At 40.7% G+C, this 13377-nt stretch overlaps 1 protein-coding gene across 3 annotated transcripts in view; it reads right to left on the bottom strand.

Annotated features, from left to right (window-relative positions):
* Positions 1-11976, bottom strand: part of CPED1 (cadherin like and PC-esterase domain containing 1) — a 148755-nt gene extending 136779 nt beyond the window's left edge. For all 3 annotated transcript variants that reach the window (XR_003527105.1, XM_027639691.1, XM_027639692.1), the window contains exons 1-2: positions 11841-11976; positions 10903-11370 (exon numbers count right to left, since the gene is read on the bottom strand). Coding sequence is in view for 2 of the 3 variants with exons in the window: in XM_027639691.1 (XP_027495492.1) it covers positions 10903-11154 (252 nt within the window). In the remaining variant the exon portion in view is untranslated. The remainder of the gene's footprint in view (positions 1-10902; positions 11371-11840) is intronic.
* Positions 11977-13377: the final 1401 nt, after the last annotated feature.

Below are 13377 nucleotides of genomic sequence, written 5' to 3'. Positions count from 1 at the left end.
ATTCTACAGGGGAATCTCTGACCTTGTGTATAGAGCACCTCCTCCCCCTCCTTCTTTAGTGACCTGAGTGTCTGCAGGGTTGTTCCTCTCACATATTCTCAGTCCTCTCTCCCCGCCTGCAGTTGCACGTTGTTTTTTTCCTCTTCCTAAATCTGTTATCCCAGAGGCATCACCAGCATCATTGATGAGCTTGGCCTTGGCCAACAGCAAGTCTGTGTTGGAGCCAGCTGAAATTGGCTTTGTCAGACACCAAGGAAGTTCCTAGCAGCTTCTCGCAGAAGCCACCCTGGTAGTCCCCCCCACTACCAAAACCTTGCTATTCAAACCCCAGTACAATAAGGCATAAAAATAGGATGCTCCATGTAGCAATCAGGACACTAATATCTAGAACAGTCTAGCTATTCTTTTGCAGTAAAAACACCATTCACAAACACGACTTTCTTTTGGCAAAAAGTACTTGTCTTTAGGATTGAAATATACCACCAAGGATTAAAATCAGGACACGAAATTAGTTCTTCACAAGCTTGTGAATTTCAACCTAACAGTACTTAGCAGTTTAAAAACTAAGTTATTCCGTATCTTCTTATTTTAGTAAGCTTATCACTGGAGATATGAAGCTCTACACAAACAAGTCACCACCATTTTGTGCACAATAGACTAGACTGAAAAGAGACAGATGTTTTGATATAAATAAATATCATTCAAGATGTGTCCAGTTGTTTATAGGGCTGGGATCTACTAATAAAGTCACTCTTCTTAGCAGTCTATTCCCTGAGTACAGGATGCAGTTTTACATTACGCTTGGCTGAACTGTAAGTTTCTCTGCAGCAGTGAGGAGCACAAACCATTTCAGAGCCCTGCGCTCCTAACAGCACATCTGCTTTTGCTCCATGGAACAGGTTAGCATCATTGATGAAAGGATCCTGAAAAAATCTCAACAGAACATTGTCAGAGTCTTCCACATATATTTGCTAAACATGTAACCCAAAACTAGTTTAGACACCGGGATATTCAAGTAAAGGCTTGATCACTTGCTGGCCGGAAGAAGCACAAATAGCACAGGGTGAAGTCAAGGAATTGCATTAGATCACCTGTCAGACAATGTTCCTGGCATCCCAGCTTTTTAAAAACACATTAATCAGGTGACAAGCACAGCATTAGAGAGTCTCAGATGGCCCTTCCCCACCACAGCACCCATCACTCTTGTTCCCCTCTGCCTTCGCCCCTCCTTCCTCTCCTCTTATCTTCTCTCTTTCCTGTTCTCTTGCAGTGCCAGCAGCTGCTGGCAGCCCTTTCTCTCCATTTCCCTCCCTCCCTGTTCCTAAATCCAGCCCTTGTCCCAGCCCCCCCTTCTGTGCTCCCTCTCCCTCTTCCAGGCAGTCCAGCCAGATACTTCCCACTTTCCATTTCACTTGCATCGTGGAAGAAACCCAGAAGATAGAGACACCTCTTGCTTTATTTTCCAATAAAATCCCATTTTCCATCCCACATGTGCTGCAGGGGACAGCGCTGCGGGGTGAACTGAGGACACGTGAGGAGCACAGAGGGGATGCAGGCCAGGACACATCCCTGTTCCATTTTTGCTGGCAATTATGGTTTCTCCTGCTCCCGTCCTTCCCGGTGTGGCCTGGGTCTTGCCTTGGATGTGGCAGCACTTTGTGTGCACCCTCCTCACTAACAATTACCACAATTCTGTTATGCTACAAAAACACATCTTTCTTCATGAAAGCAAAATCTCCTGCAGTGTCACCTCTGAAGTATTGTGCTTCACACAAACATTAAGAGGTCCTGCCTCAAGCACCCAGCAGTGACTTCATTTCCCCTGCAGTCAACACTCCAAGGTCAGCGACTGCAGGGCTCCCCCAGTTTAGCCACTGCCTCACAGCCCACGCCTGCTCCAACTGGCCTTGGCCTTGGGTGCCAACCCCACATGAGGGACGAGCTGTCCCACCCGGTGAGGCGTAAGGGACAGGAACCAACCAGCCCCAAAGCGTCCCAAGGAGCCCAGGGGTCAGCCAGCCTGCCTGCGGCAGGATCTGCCAGGGAAGGGGCTCTCCCTCCTGCTTCCCTGTCACCATTGATGCAGACGGCATCTTCCTCAGTTCCCTGGGGAAGAGCAGAAATGTTTACAATGCTTTAGTTTGGCTGTGACAAATATTCAACAGAACACTGATAGCAGCATTAAAAAAAAAAAAGGAAACAGAAAAAAAAGTAAGTTCAGGCAGTAGCAGTGGCCTGGGTCATTTCCACAAAACACAAAGGGAAATGGTCCCAAGCAGCTCCACAGGGCCCATGCAGCAGCCGGCTCCCACCAGGCATCTCCCATGGATGCTCAGGGGGCTCCTGACAGCCCTCGCAGATGGAGCACAGCACTAGTTGCTCCAGAGGGCTTTTCTTGGGGCATTCACTCCAGGGATACACAAAAGTCCCTCAGACTGACGGTGTACAAAGCCTTCTGCCTCAGTGCTGGGAAAGACCAAGTGGGGACAAACTCATCTGTGCCCCCAGCTTCCTCTCCCACTGCCCAGGCACTGGGCACGAGGCACTTTTATCCAACAGCTCCCAAAGAGCTGTGACGGGACCTCTGGGACAACGAGACAATTCAGGATCCTAAATTTAACAGCTTGACCCAATATCTAATCTGGTACTATTAAATAATATGAAGTATCTCCACACCTTTTAGGGTACTTTCTTGAGATTCATGTGTAGTGTTGCCAAATTTATGTCCTCTGCCCTTTCCTTTTAGAGTTATATGCAGTCCAGGTTACAAGATGCAATGTGTCCGCTGTTTTCTTGCCAAGCCAGTGCAATGTAGGGTGGGTTGTTAGCTAAAGAGAATTTAAAAAAAAAAAAATCTGGCCAACTGCATGCCTGTAGCAAGTGATTCCATACTTTTTTCCAAAGTTCTATATAAAATGCTTTGCATGACTGGACATGTTGATCTAGTTACTCTTGGATGTTTTTCAGAATTTCCAATATTATAGCAATAGCAGTTATGTTTATATATTTAAAGAGTCTGCTGGTTTTCATAAAATGTTTCTCAATCATAAAAATTCAGCCTGAAGAGAGAGCTGGTATAAGAGAAGCCGAGTGCAATAGACGAAAATAAGCTGTTCACATATTTCCACATTTTATGGTTCTGATTTTTTTGGCATTCCTATGAATTTAATGTCCAGTAGGTTTAGACAGAAAACAAATGGATCCATAACATTTTGAAAATTTGAGAATAATTGGTAAGTGGCCAAATGTTTTGGTGTACCAACAATTTATGAGCTCTTCCTCACTTTGAAGACTCAGACTATTTGTTAGCAGGTCAATTTATCACAGATTCAATATACCTTATGTGAAAGGGATTGGTAAAGAACATCTGCAGCCCATGTCTTACCTACAGAATGGTGTGTTTGTCTCCATAGAAATTAATGAGGCTTTACAGCAAAGCTGAGATTTCCCATATGATTTAGGATGAGGCCTGTGTCAGCTTTGACATGATGTACCTGCTTTTACAGCTTACAAAACACTGCATTTAGCTGAGTCACTAACCTCATTTTAGTGCAATTGGCTGTTACACAGATGATCCACAGCCTTGAAAACTGGTTTAAACAAACCACAATGGGCTACAAAGTGAATAAAAATGCATAAAAGTTAATTTTGTAATTTTTTTTCAGTTTATAGAATAACATGAAAAACACAAAAGAAAACAAATTGAGCTCCATTAAAATTTATTATGGTTTTTCAAAAAAACTATCACATCAAATGTATATTCCTTTGATGCCTTAACAAGATAAATGCCCAGTTTATATAATAGGAAAGCTCAAGAATTACGTAACCATCCTTGTACAGAGGAAAATAGACATCTATTATCTGAGTTGTAATTCTTAGTTCTGTCTATATGTAAGTTCCACAGAGCTGTGAAGTACTCTGTTAAAGAGAAAATGTTTTGACATTTCCTAAAGAGAAAATGTTTTGACATTTCCCTTCAAAGCAACATATCCAAATCTAGTTTATGAATGTATAAGGATATAATTGATTCTATTAGTCTCTGAAGCTTTTCTCTATTTTACAGAATTTCTGGGTTGTTCCAAAAATCTAGAATTTGGTCACTAACTGGATCTTAGGATATATAATTGCTGTTTTTGTTTTGGTCAAGAAGAAAACAGCAAAGATATTTCAAGTTGCAGAGAGAAAAACAGTTCCTTGGCAGTTTTTTCAGATTCCAAGAAGATTGCATAATTCCATAAATATTGATGCATTGTCTATGCCTGGCAAAGAAGCAAATATACAGTTTGAACTCTTGCCATAGAATTTCACTGACCATCACTTCAACTGCAGAAACAAAATTCTTCTTCCTAATATAATGGCCCACTCATGTCTGCCTCAGCTTCTCTCAGGAAAGAACTCAAAAACTGTGAATCATCTTTTCAGCTACCCTGTTCTGGTGGCATTAGTCCCTGTGTTTATTACTAGCACCCACACTTCACACTAAGCTAGCCAAGACTGTCAGTCTTGGTCCAGTAGTTTCAAATAACTGACTGCAGCTTACTTCAACCCCACTGCTTTCTGCAGGTACTGAGCTGCTGCAAAAGGGATATATGAGCCACTATGCAAACCAAAAGGCCCTTGCATGAAAGGGGAGTGCAACAAAAATACCACAAAAGAGAACCAGCCACATAAAAACAACACTGACACTATCAGCACTATTCACAGGCAGTGAACAGCCTAAATTCCCATTTAACCAGGAAAGAAAGTTTGCATCTTTGCTGTTAAATACCACCTAGCTGAACAACATTAAAAAAATCCATGAGTGAAACTCCTAGAAACTACCGCACTAATATTAAACAGCATCAATAAAAAGAGTGATAATAAAAACTTAGCACGTGGTTCTAATGCCCCAAGTCATTGATTTACAGGACTATGCAGATCTTCATTAACTCCAAATGTGACTTCTAAATTCCTTTTTGTGTTTGCATAAAAGTTCATAGAAACAGTAAGTTCTTCATACTACCATTATATTTTAAGTGCACATAGCTCCTGTATCAAGAAGTAAGAGCAACGTTAATTTCCTGTTTCACTTTCTGGAGGATATTTAAATATGTTGGCTTTATGTTCTGTTGGATTTCCTAATCAGAAAGGACTGGGTTGTAGAATGAAATGTCTGGAATGTAATTCTGCTTCCAATTGTTTGTTGGATAAATACAGAACAAGCAATTAGGTTATTGGCATGACTTTGATGGTCGTTGTCTGATGACTTCATAAATCCAAGAGCAAAACCAGAGTTACTTGCACAGTCATCACCAGCACTCTAAGCTGGAAGTATAGAGCTATTGTAGCAAAATGCCTTTGCTTTATCCTTGCATGTAGTTCACGGTACCAACTGCCGTGTCTTAAGAACAATGAGCCAATCCTCCCATCTTATCAAAACAGCTCCTTTTGGAGAAAAACTTCATCCTGTGAAGTCTGTGAGTGAGATTCTGCCTCCATTTCCCATTTGCTGCTGATGCAGCCTTCTCAAAGTTCCCTTCCTGCAAAGTCTCCACCCTGCCCCTCTTTCCTGACTGCTACTACAATAGCTTTGCCCTTTATCACCAAAATATCTCTAGCTATCTGCTCAGTAAAAATAGCTGTTTCCTTAAGACCTTTTGCATTTTACATTGAAAATGTAAAAAAGCAAATGTCCCGCTTTCATAGGGTGCAATGTGAATGTGGTATCACTCCAAGGAAACCACTTGCTGATACCATACCCTATACTGATTGCTTTCTAGTAACAGAGGTTTCATACCAGCGAAGTTCTTTGTTCTTCTGTGAGGAGAAAAAAGTTCTCATCCCCCTACTTATTCTATAAAATAATTTTTAAGATTAAATTTAGTTTAAAAATGTATCAAACCTTGTTATGCATAATGTAATCTTTTCTATTCAGAGCTCTCACCGTGCTCCATTTCTGCATAATAGCGAAAATCATCCCTTCTCATTCTATCATCGAGTTTCAATTCTCCTTTTTCACATATTTACATTTCAAAAGTTTCCATTGGCTATGTTTTCTCTTCTTTCCATTTCCATTGCCATCTCCCTTTCTCTTCCCTTGCACAATCCAGCCCTCTCTGTGTACAATCTCTTCTGTGCTTTCTGAGGAGACTATTTCTTATTCCTTATTCCTTATTCTCCTCCTACATCTGCTTCCTTTCCCCATGCCTTCCTCCATGACACACTCCTCTCCTACCTCCTTTGTTCTCTGCTTATTCTGACTGATGCATGTATATTCCATCAAAAGAAATCAACAGAAAAAAGACATATACCTTTAGAGTGTGAAGTTCACCAGATTTGTATTACATGTCTGCATTAATTCATGATGAATTTTGCATTAGAGACAGTCATTTGCATTGACTGTGAAGTCCATCTTTTTGCCTCTGAGAAGACAGAGTGGAGCACACAAATAAAGAGGGAATAATTCCATTCTGGGTGTTCAGAGTTCTACAGTTATAGTAACAATTTCTCAGCTTTTCAGTAATTTCACTCCTAATTTTCAAATATAGATTCCTGGGCCAGTAACCTGTGCAAGATGTTCAACTGGATCTTCCTCTAGCTCTTGGTTAAGAGTAAACCATGATATTTCTCCTTTTTTTTTTCCCCTTTTGTTTTTCTTTTCTTTTTCTACATAATATTTTGGAGATATGACCACATCAAACTTTCATTATCTTGGATCTTTCATCCTGTTCACTCCTATTAAATGATATCCTATCCTATCCTATCCTATCCTATCCTATCCTATCCTATCCTATCCTATCCTATCCTATCCGTTCAGAATGAAGCCATAAAAAGCCTTTTCTCATTCTTCCTCTTTGCTCACTTTATTATAGCTCCTCTTTGAGATATATCTTTTACATAAAACTTAGGTTAAGGGCCTTGAAAGGAGGACAGATTTTTTTCACCATATTGTTATATTTCATTTATTAGGATGCCAGCCTCACCCACTCATCAAATTCTCACATGATCAGCTGCATATCTTGTTTGTTTTCTTTTTTTCAGCTAGTCTTAAATGTCCAAGGCATGTGAAGCAAGGGCCTTGTGAGCATGCATGAAATAATATCCTTCAAGATCCATCCTAAAGTTTAAAAATCTGATTTTTTTTTTTTTAATACATTGGCCATGGCTGAAGAGCTAATAGGCTGAAAAAGTGCCTCTCACAGAAGCAATAACTGTAAAAGGTGATTAACCATTTCCTTCTCCTTTCTCTCCAGCCGTGGAAGAAAGAAAGGAGAGAATTTTGCTTTCCAGGACCAACAAAAATTCCCACTGCCAATATGGTGTACCAGGCTTCCAATTCCAACATGGATATAAAGCTTAATGGCTTGGAAACTGGCTCTTTTAAGAAACCAGGAAAAGTGCTTTTGGATCTTCTCTGACTGGGAAAGCAACTGAACCTCAGGTATCTGCCCCTCCTAGAAGGCAATATAGTTCATATTCCTTCCTCCCAGCAGAGGTACTACCTGAGCAAAATGCACTCTGTGTAGAGACATCTAAATTGGCTCTGGCTGAATTAATTCAGAGAGTGGAAACACAGCTTAACCAGCTAATTAACTCTTCTCAGAACTGGTCGAGAAGCAGAGCTAAATTACTTATGATGAGTGTAACAGTTTTACATCTGGCTGGTACCAAAAGTATTTCTGGCACAATACCTTGCCAGGCAAACCTACACACAGGGCTTGTATAGGCTTTTTTTTTTTTGTTGATACCTATTCCAGCTTCAATGCTGTAGCACCAGCTCTTCACTATATAGATTCACAAATATTTCATAATGCAGGAGAGGTAAGAGTGCCCTGCTAAATCTGCAGACAGCCTGCTGCTAAATGTGATATCACTCTCTAATGTCTTTAATGCTGGAAATTCAGAAAAAAGCCTTGTATTTTTCATGCTAGAGATATTAACATTTAATGTTGTACTAGAAAATGTTGACCTCTGTTCCTGTGAATTTAAAGCTACAGGATATGATCCTCAGCTGCTTTTAAAACTCCTGTAATGTGTGATACCTGAGAGAGGAGTACTGTGAGCTCTGACTGTTTTTTCAGCCTATGAATGAAACCTGCATTTTTGCAATTTAAAAAAAGGCAGCTTGCACTATGTGCCCGACAGGAAGGGCTCCATCCCAGAGCATCTTGGATGTAAAGACACATTTACAGATCAAATTGGCAATGTCTGACCCCATGCTTCTTCCAGACTTGTCTGTAACTCTCCCTTCCAAAATGAGGTTAATGTTGATATCAGAGCTGCACTGGCAAAGCCGCATTTGTCCTCAGATCTCTCCCTTCACTTCCAACAAATGGCTCATGAAAGGTGCCAGGGTTTCTTGGGTTTTCGTTTGTTTGTTTGGGTTGGGGTTTTTTTTGAGGCACTTAGTGTTATGCATACTCTGAATGAAGAAATTAGCCTTTGGAAGGGGATTTTGCTCATGCAATAACAATCAGAACCAAATTCTCACAGCAAGCTCAACACAATACTGATTTTTTTTCTCTGAAGGAAGCAAGAATGAAACCTGCCCCTGCCCAGTCAGAGGACAATCTGCAGTGTGATCCATGCAATGGTTCAAACCCCATAAACTCTGTGTATTACCTAAAGAATATTATCTTCAGCAGGATCTTATTTTTCTCAAAATTTATTCATGAACTTTGATTTCATAAGACGTTGCAGTGTTTGCTTTAAGTCACTGTTTAACTGCACGATAGATTTTTTTTATTGAATTTAAATTTGCTGGCTGGACTAACTATAGAATAAGAATACATGTGTGACTAGTTAATTACAAATGTGAATAACTATATTCTAAAGAAATTTTCCAGATTCATACAAGGTTTTAACCAGAGCTTTAATGAAAAGTTGATTCCAAACTAGCTACCATTGGTGGCACATGACTGTGAAATAAAACAGTGTAAAGTTTCAACCATGACATCTCTCTTAGATGTTACTGAGTACCCAATAAAATCAAGCCAGGTAACAGTTCAGCTATCTGAATAAGCAGTGGGTGAAAACACACAGTTCAAGAACACACTTTCAGAGCAAAGTGGTAGAGGTTTTTGGAGATGTTTGTCTTTGCTGTTCTCTGAGGTTATTATTCAGCTCACACAACCAGCATTCTCTGGAAACAGAGAGCAGCTTAGAGAAACATCCCAACATGTGCAAGACATTTTGTTCATCATGCTCTAGAGGAAACGTTCAAGACAAATAGGGAGTCAGCTATGGGTGGTCTTTAGAACTTGAAGAGGAATGTGTTAGGGTAGCACAGCCCTGGAAAACATACCTATAAGAGTTAACATACGCACTTACATCTGTACTATAAGTTCAGCATGTGCATGTGATAGTCACATCTAACCACGTATGCTGGAGAGCAGTAAGTACAGCATGTTGTAAAAACAAAAGCTTCCTTCTCATTTCAAACAGCCAGAATGCCAAATTCCACGTCAATCTCCATTTTTTCTCAGGCACATTGTTAAAGAAGGTATTACAGATATTTTCAGCCAAACAGCATACTAGCAAAACTTTGCCATTATTTCACCAGTTCTTATAGATTTTAAGTAGCCAAAGGCAAGGTATGAAATGTTCTTTGCCATTACAATAGCAATGGGTAAAAAGGAATGGACTGTAAGTGTCAAAAGATGTAACCCACACAATGCAACCCACATAAGTCAGCTGTGATTATTTCCCTTTAAATTGTAATTATTCATGTCTTATTGCTGAACAAATCTGAACCTGGGTACCTAGTGTACTAAAATGTCATTAAAATATAAATTATGACAATGCAGCATACAGTAGATTTCTGCAACTCATAAGATAATACTCTGACCTTCTCAAGAAAAAAAAATAAAGTTAAAAAATTTAAGAGTTCATGCCACAGTTATTTCACATATCTGTTTTTGATTGTTGCAGAAGATGCACTTTACAACCACTCTCCTAAAATCAATAATGCTGCCCTTCTGGACTGTGAACTTTGTCTAATCAAAGAAGCAGCCTTGTACTCTTTTTTTTTAAAATTTGAACTGCTTTATGTGGATGCTGTCCATAATCTGTGAGGTAACAAATTGTTTATAGTCCTGCTACAGTTGTATATAAAATGATAGCATAATGATAATTTCATAGTGTGATGTCTGCTGCACTATTAGCAGCTCTCCTATACAACTAAAGAAAACCTGAAACATTTGTGCTAGTGCTGATCACAGATTCCAGAGTATGAATAACTACCCAAATCTGGACCATTAAACAAACTACATTTTCCAACAGAAATAACAGTGTTTGAATTTGGTAGATTTTAACACCCATCCTTTGGAAACCTATACAAAATAAACATGAGGTCAGGTAACCTAAGGACAAGGTAAAATTTGTGAGACAAAGATTCCGAAGTATATAGTGTGATTTGAAAATATGAAAACTGTTTCTTTTATTTCTCAAACGTGGTTAAATTCAGCTTCTCAGCAGAATCCCAGTAAAGTTCAAAGCTTACGAGCAGATAACTTTAACACAAGGCAGCTGCAGTCTCAGTGCCAATTAACAACCTCGGCCACTTTCATGAAACCCTCCTGGCTCCTGATTTATGTGCCTGTACTGTAAAGCCTCTAAACCAACTCCCAAAGCCAAAATAAAGTATGGTCTGTGCAGCAAACTGAAATCTCACTGGAGTCACAGAGCAATGCCATGTTTCAGTTGAACATTTTAGGATTCCTATGTTAATAACAGCACTCTGAGGAGCTGGTAGTAGGAATGTGTTTGCACATATGCTGCTGTCATTAGATCATCCATTTGTTTGTATACAGATCCCAGACTTTCAAGCTTAGGCTAATTTTAGCTGGACTCAGATGATCCTGCCAGACTTGCTATCCCTTGCTTTGCTAATTATTGCTCAGCACTCTGCTCCAGCTGACTTACCTTTTTCAGTGTCTGTGAATTACTGCCAGGGAGGAAGCAGTGAGTGGTGCTTGGGGAGAACTCCTTGTACCTTCCTTGCTGTGTTTTGGTCAGTTTGTTGGATGTAATTCCATTAACAACTGCCGAAAGGATGCTGCTGGTCATGAGAGGAGTCAGGGTCTGGCAGAACAGACAGATGGCCACCACTGTGGCCAGAAGGAAGGGACGAGGGCGACAAAGCCTGCGGCACCTGGGGACTTGCCCACAAACCATGGCCTCTTTGCCGTCCTCACTTCAACCTTTGCCACATTCCAGATGCAGTCCAAGTAGCCACGTCTTGCCACAGTAAAAAAGGTTAAAGGCACACTTTACCCAAAACTAGCATTTTTCCCATTTCTGCTGCTGTTTTCCTGGTGTCAGGCAAGAAGTCACGGGTTCCAGAGGAGCAGAGGTTTGGGGAGCACCTTCCCACGGGGCTACTGGAACAACCTGTGAAAAAACAACAACTGAGCAGCAGCAAACAGCAGCATGTCATGGGGCATCCTGCAAGGATCCGTGGTAAGCTTTTCCATACTGTGCTCTTGGGAGAACAGACCTGCCAGCAGACAGGTGAGGAGCAGAAATCTTCACCCCTTTTGCAGAAGGAACTACTCAGCCAGACAATGGTATCCAAGAAAGCAAGAGGTTAAAGCTTAACATGTCCTGCCCACAACCGAAAAAAGTCAGAGAGTGTACCAACTTTGCAAGCACTCATTTGCTGTTTTTTCTCTCTTGCATTCTCAATTCCCATTTTGTTTTTACAGTTTCCTTCATTCCATTCCTTTTAAATTTCCTCCTTCCTGTCAGCATGCACAGCTTTCTCTCTAAAAGTGATAATTTATCTGAAAACTGACAGACTCTGAAGATTTCATTTGTATTTGTTTTGTCCAGATTTCAAGTTCAAAGTTAGGTTTACTTACTTGGTTCTTAATCTGTTTGAAGTTTTCCGTTCTCCTCTAATGGACTGCTGATTAAAACCACTTGTAACAACCCTGGCTCATGATCCCAGCTCGTCTCACACACTCAGGAGGCAGGCACACGCACATACACACGCCATCTGAAGCCAGTTGGACCACAGACTACATATAAATAAAGGCTGGACTGCTCAGTGGGCGGGGCTAAACTGGCTCTGCTAGGAGCAGGCACAGGGCTTGGAGATGCAGTCTGAAGCCTGGATGAGGAACAAGAGGTGTCCTCGCTCATGCTGCATGCCTGGAAGCCACCATCACTGCACTTTTTAGAAAACTGCTTTTACAGTGATTAGCCTAATTGAAACAATAGTAATATCTTGCAGGGAGCAGCACCTGCAAAATCTTAATCCAGACTAACAAAAAATGCTGTAAAATAAGCAAATTTACTTGGACATAAGCGTCACTGACAAAGCAGTTGTCAGTAATTTTCCGTAGTAGATATAATATTTCATTACAGTGTATAAATAAAACTTCTTAGTGATGTCAAAGAGGGAAAGAAAGGAGGGCGGACAAAAATACTCCAATGAAAGCAGTTAGTATCTAAGCCACAGAAGGTCTTAGTTACTACTTCCCCCTGCTGACACAGGACAGGGACAAGACAGATGGGAACAGTTGACAAACTCTGTTATCTTTATAGACCAAAACTTCTAATATAGTCAAGTTATTTTAGCTAAAAATATCTGTTTACAAGTAATCTATTTTATCTTTCATCCTTAGTTAACTATTTTTGTAAAGAAAGTTCTTCCTACACTGCCTTATATATAAGAAATGAGTGTTGTTGCAGTAGCTTTGAGGCAATCTATACAGTTTAACAGCTGCAGCAGCATTAGCAAGTTAGAGGCCTATATACATCAAACTGTGTATATAGGGCATATATTATTTGAAGTGCTGTTTTTTGTTTAGCTTTTAAATCCTTTTCTTTTTTCCAAATGAAACCTATCAATTTGCACACAAAGAGAACACCTAGCTGTTACATGCACTGCATTTTACAGAATCACAGAACATGCTGAGTTGGAACGAACCCACAAAGATCATCGTGCCCAACCCTTAGCCTTGCACAGGACTATCCCCAAGAGTCATACCATGTTCCTGAGAGTATCATCCATACACTTCTTAAACTCTGTCAGGCTCTGGGAACCTGAGGACCTGACACCCTCTGGGTGAAGAACCTCTTTCTAATATCTAACTGAAACCTTCCCTGACACAACTTCAGGCCATTCCCTCAGATCTGTCACTGGTCACCACAGTCTGCCCCTCCTCTTCCCTTCACGAGGAAGTTGTAGGCTGCCATGAGGTCTCCCCTCAGTGTCCTCTTCTCCAGGATGAACAGACCAAACGAGCTCAACTGCTCCTCTTACAGCTTCCCCTCAAGGCCCTTCATGTTCGTTGCCTTCCTTTGGACACCCTCTAATAGCTTAATGTCTTTTTTATATTGTGGTGCCCAAAACTGCACGCAATATTCAAGGTGATGCTGCACCAGTGCAGA

Source organism: Corapipo altera, unplaced genomic scaffold, assembly GCF_003945725.1.
Source record: "Corapipo altera isolate COAL_440 unplaced genomic scaffold, ASM394572v1 1b, whole genome shotgun sequence".
Taxonomy (NCBI): Eukaryota; Metazoa; Chordata; class Aves; order Passeriformes; family Pipridae; genus Corapipo; species Corapipo altera.
Note: the sequence above shows the minus strand (reverse complement) of the source record. Positions and strands in the feature narration are given on the sequence as shown.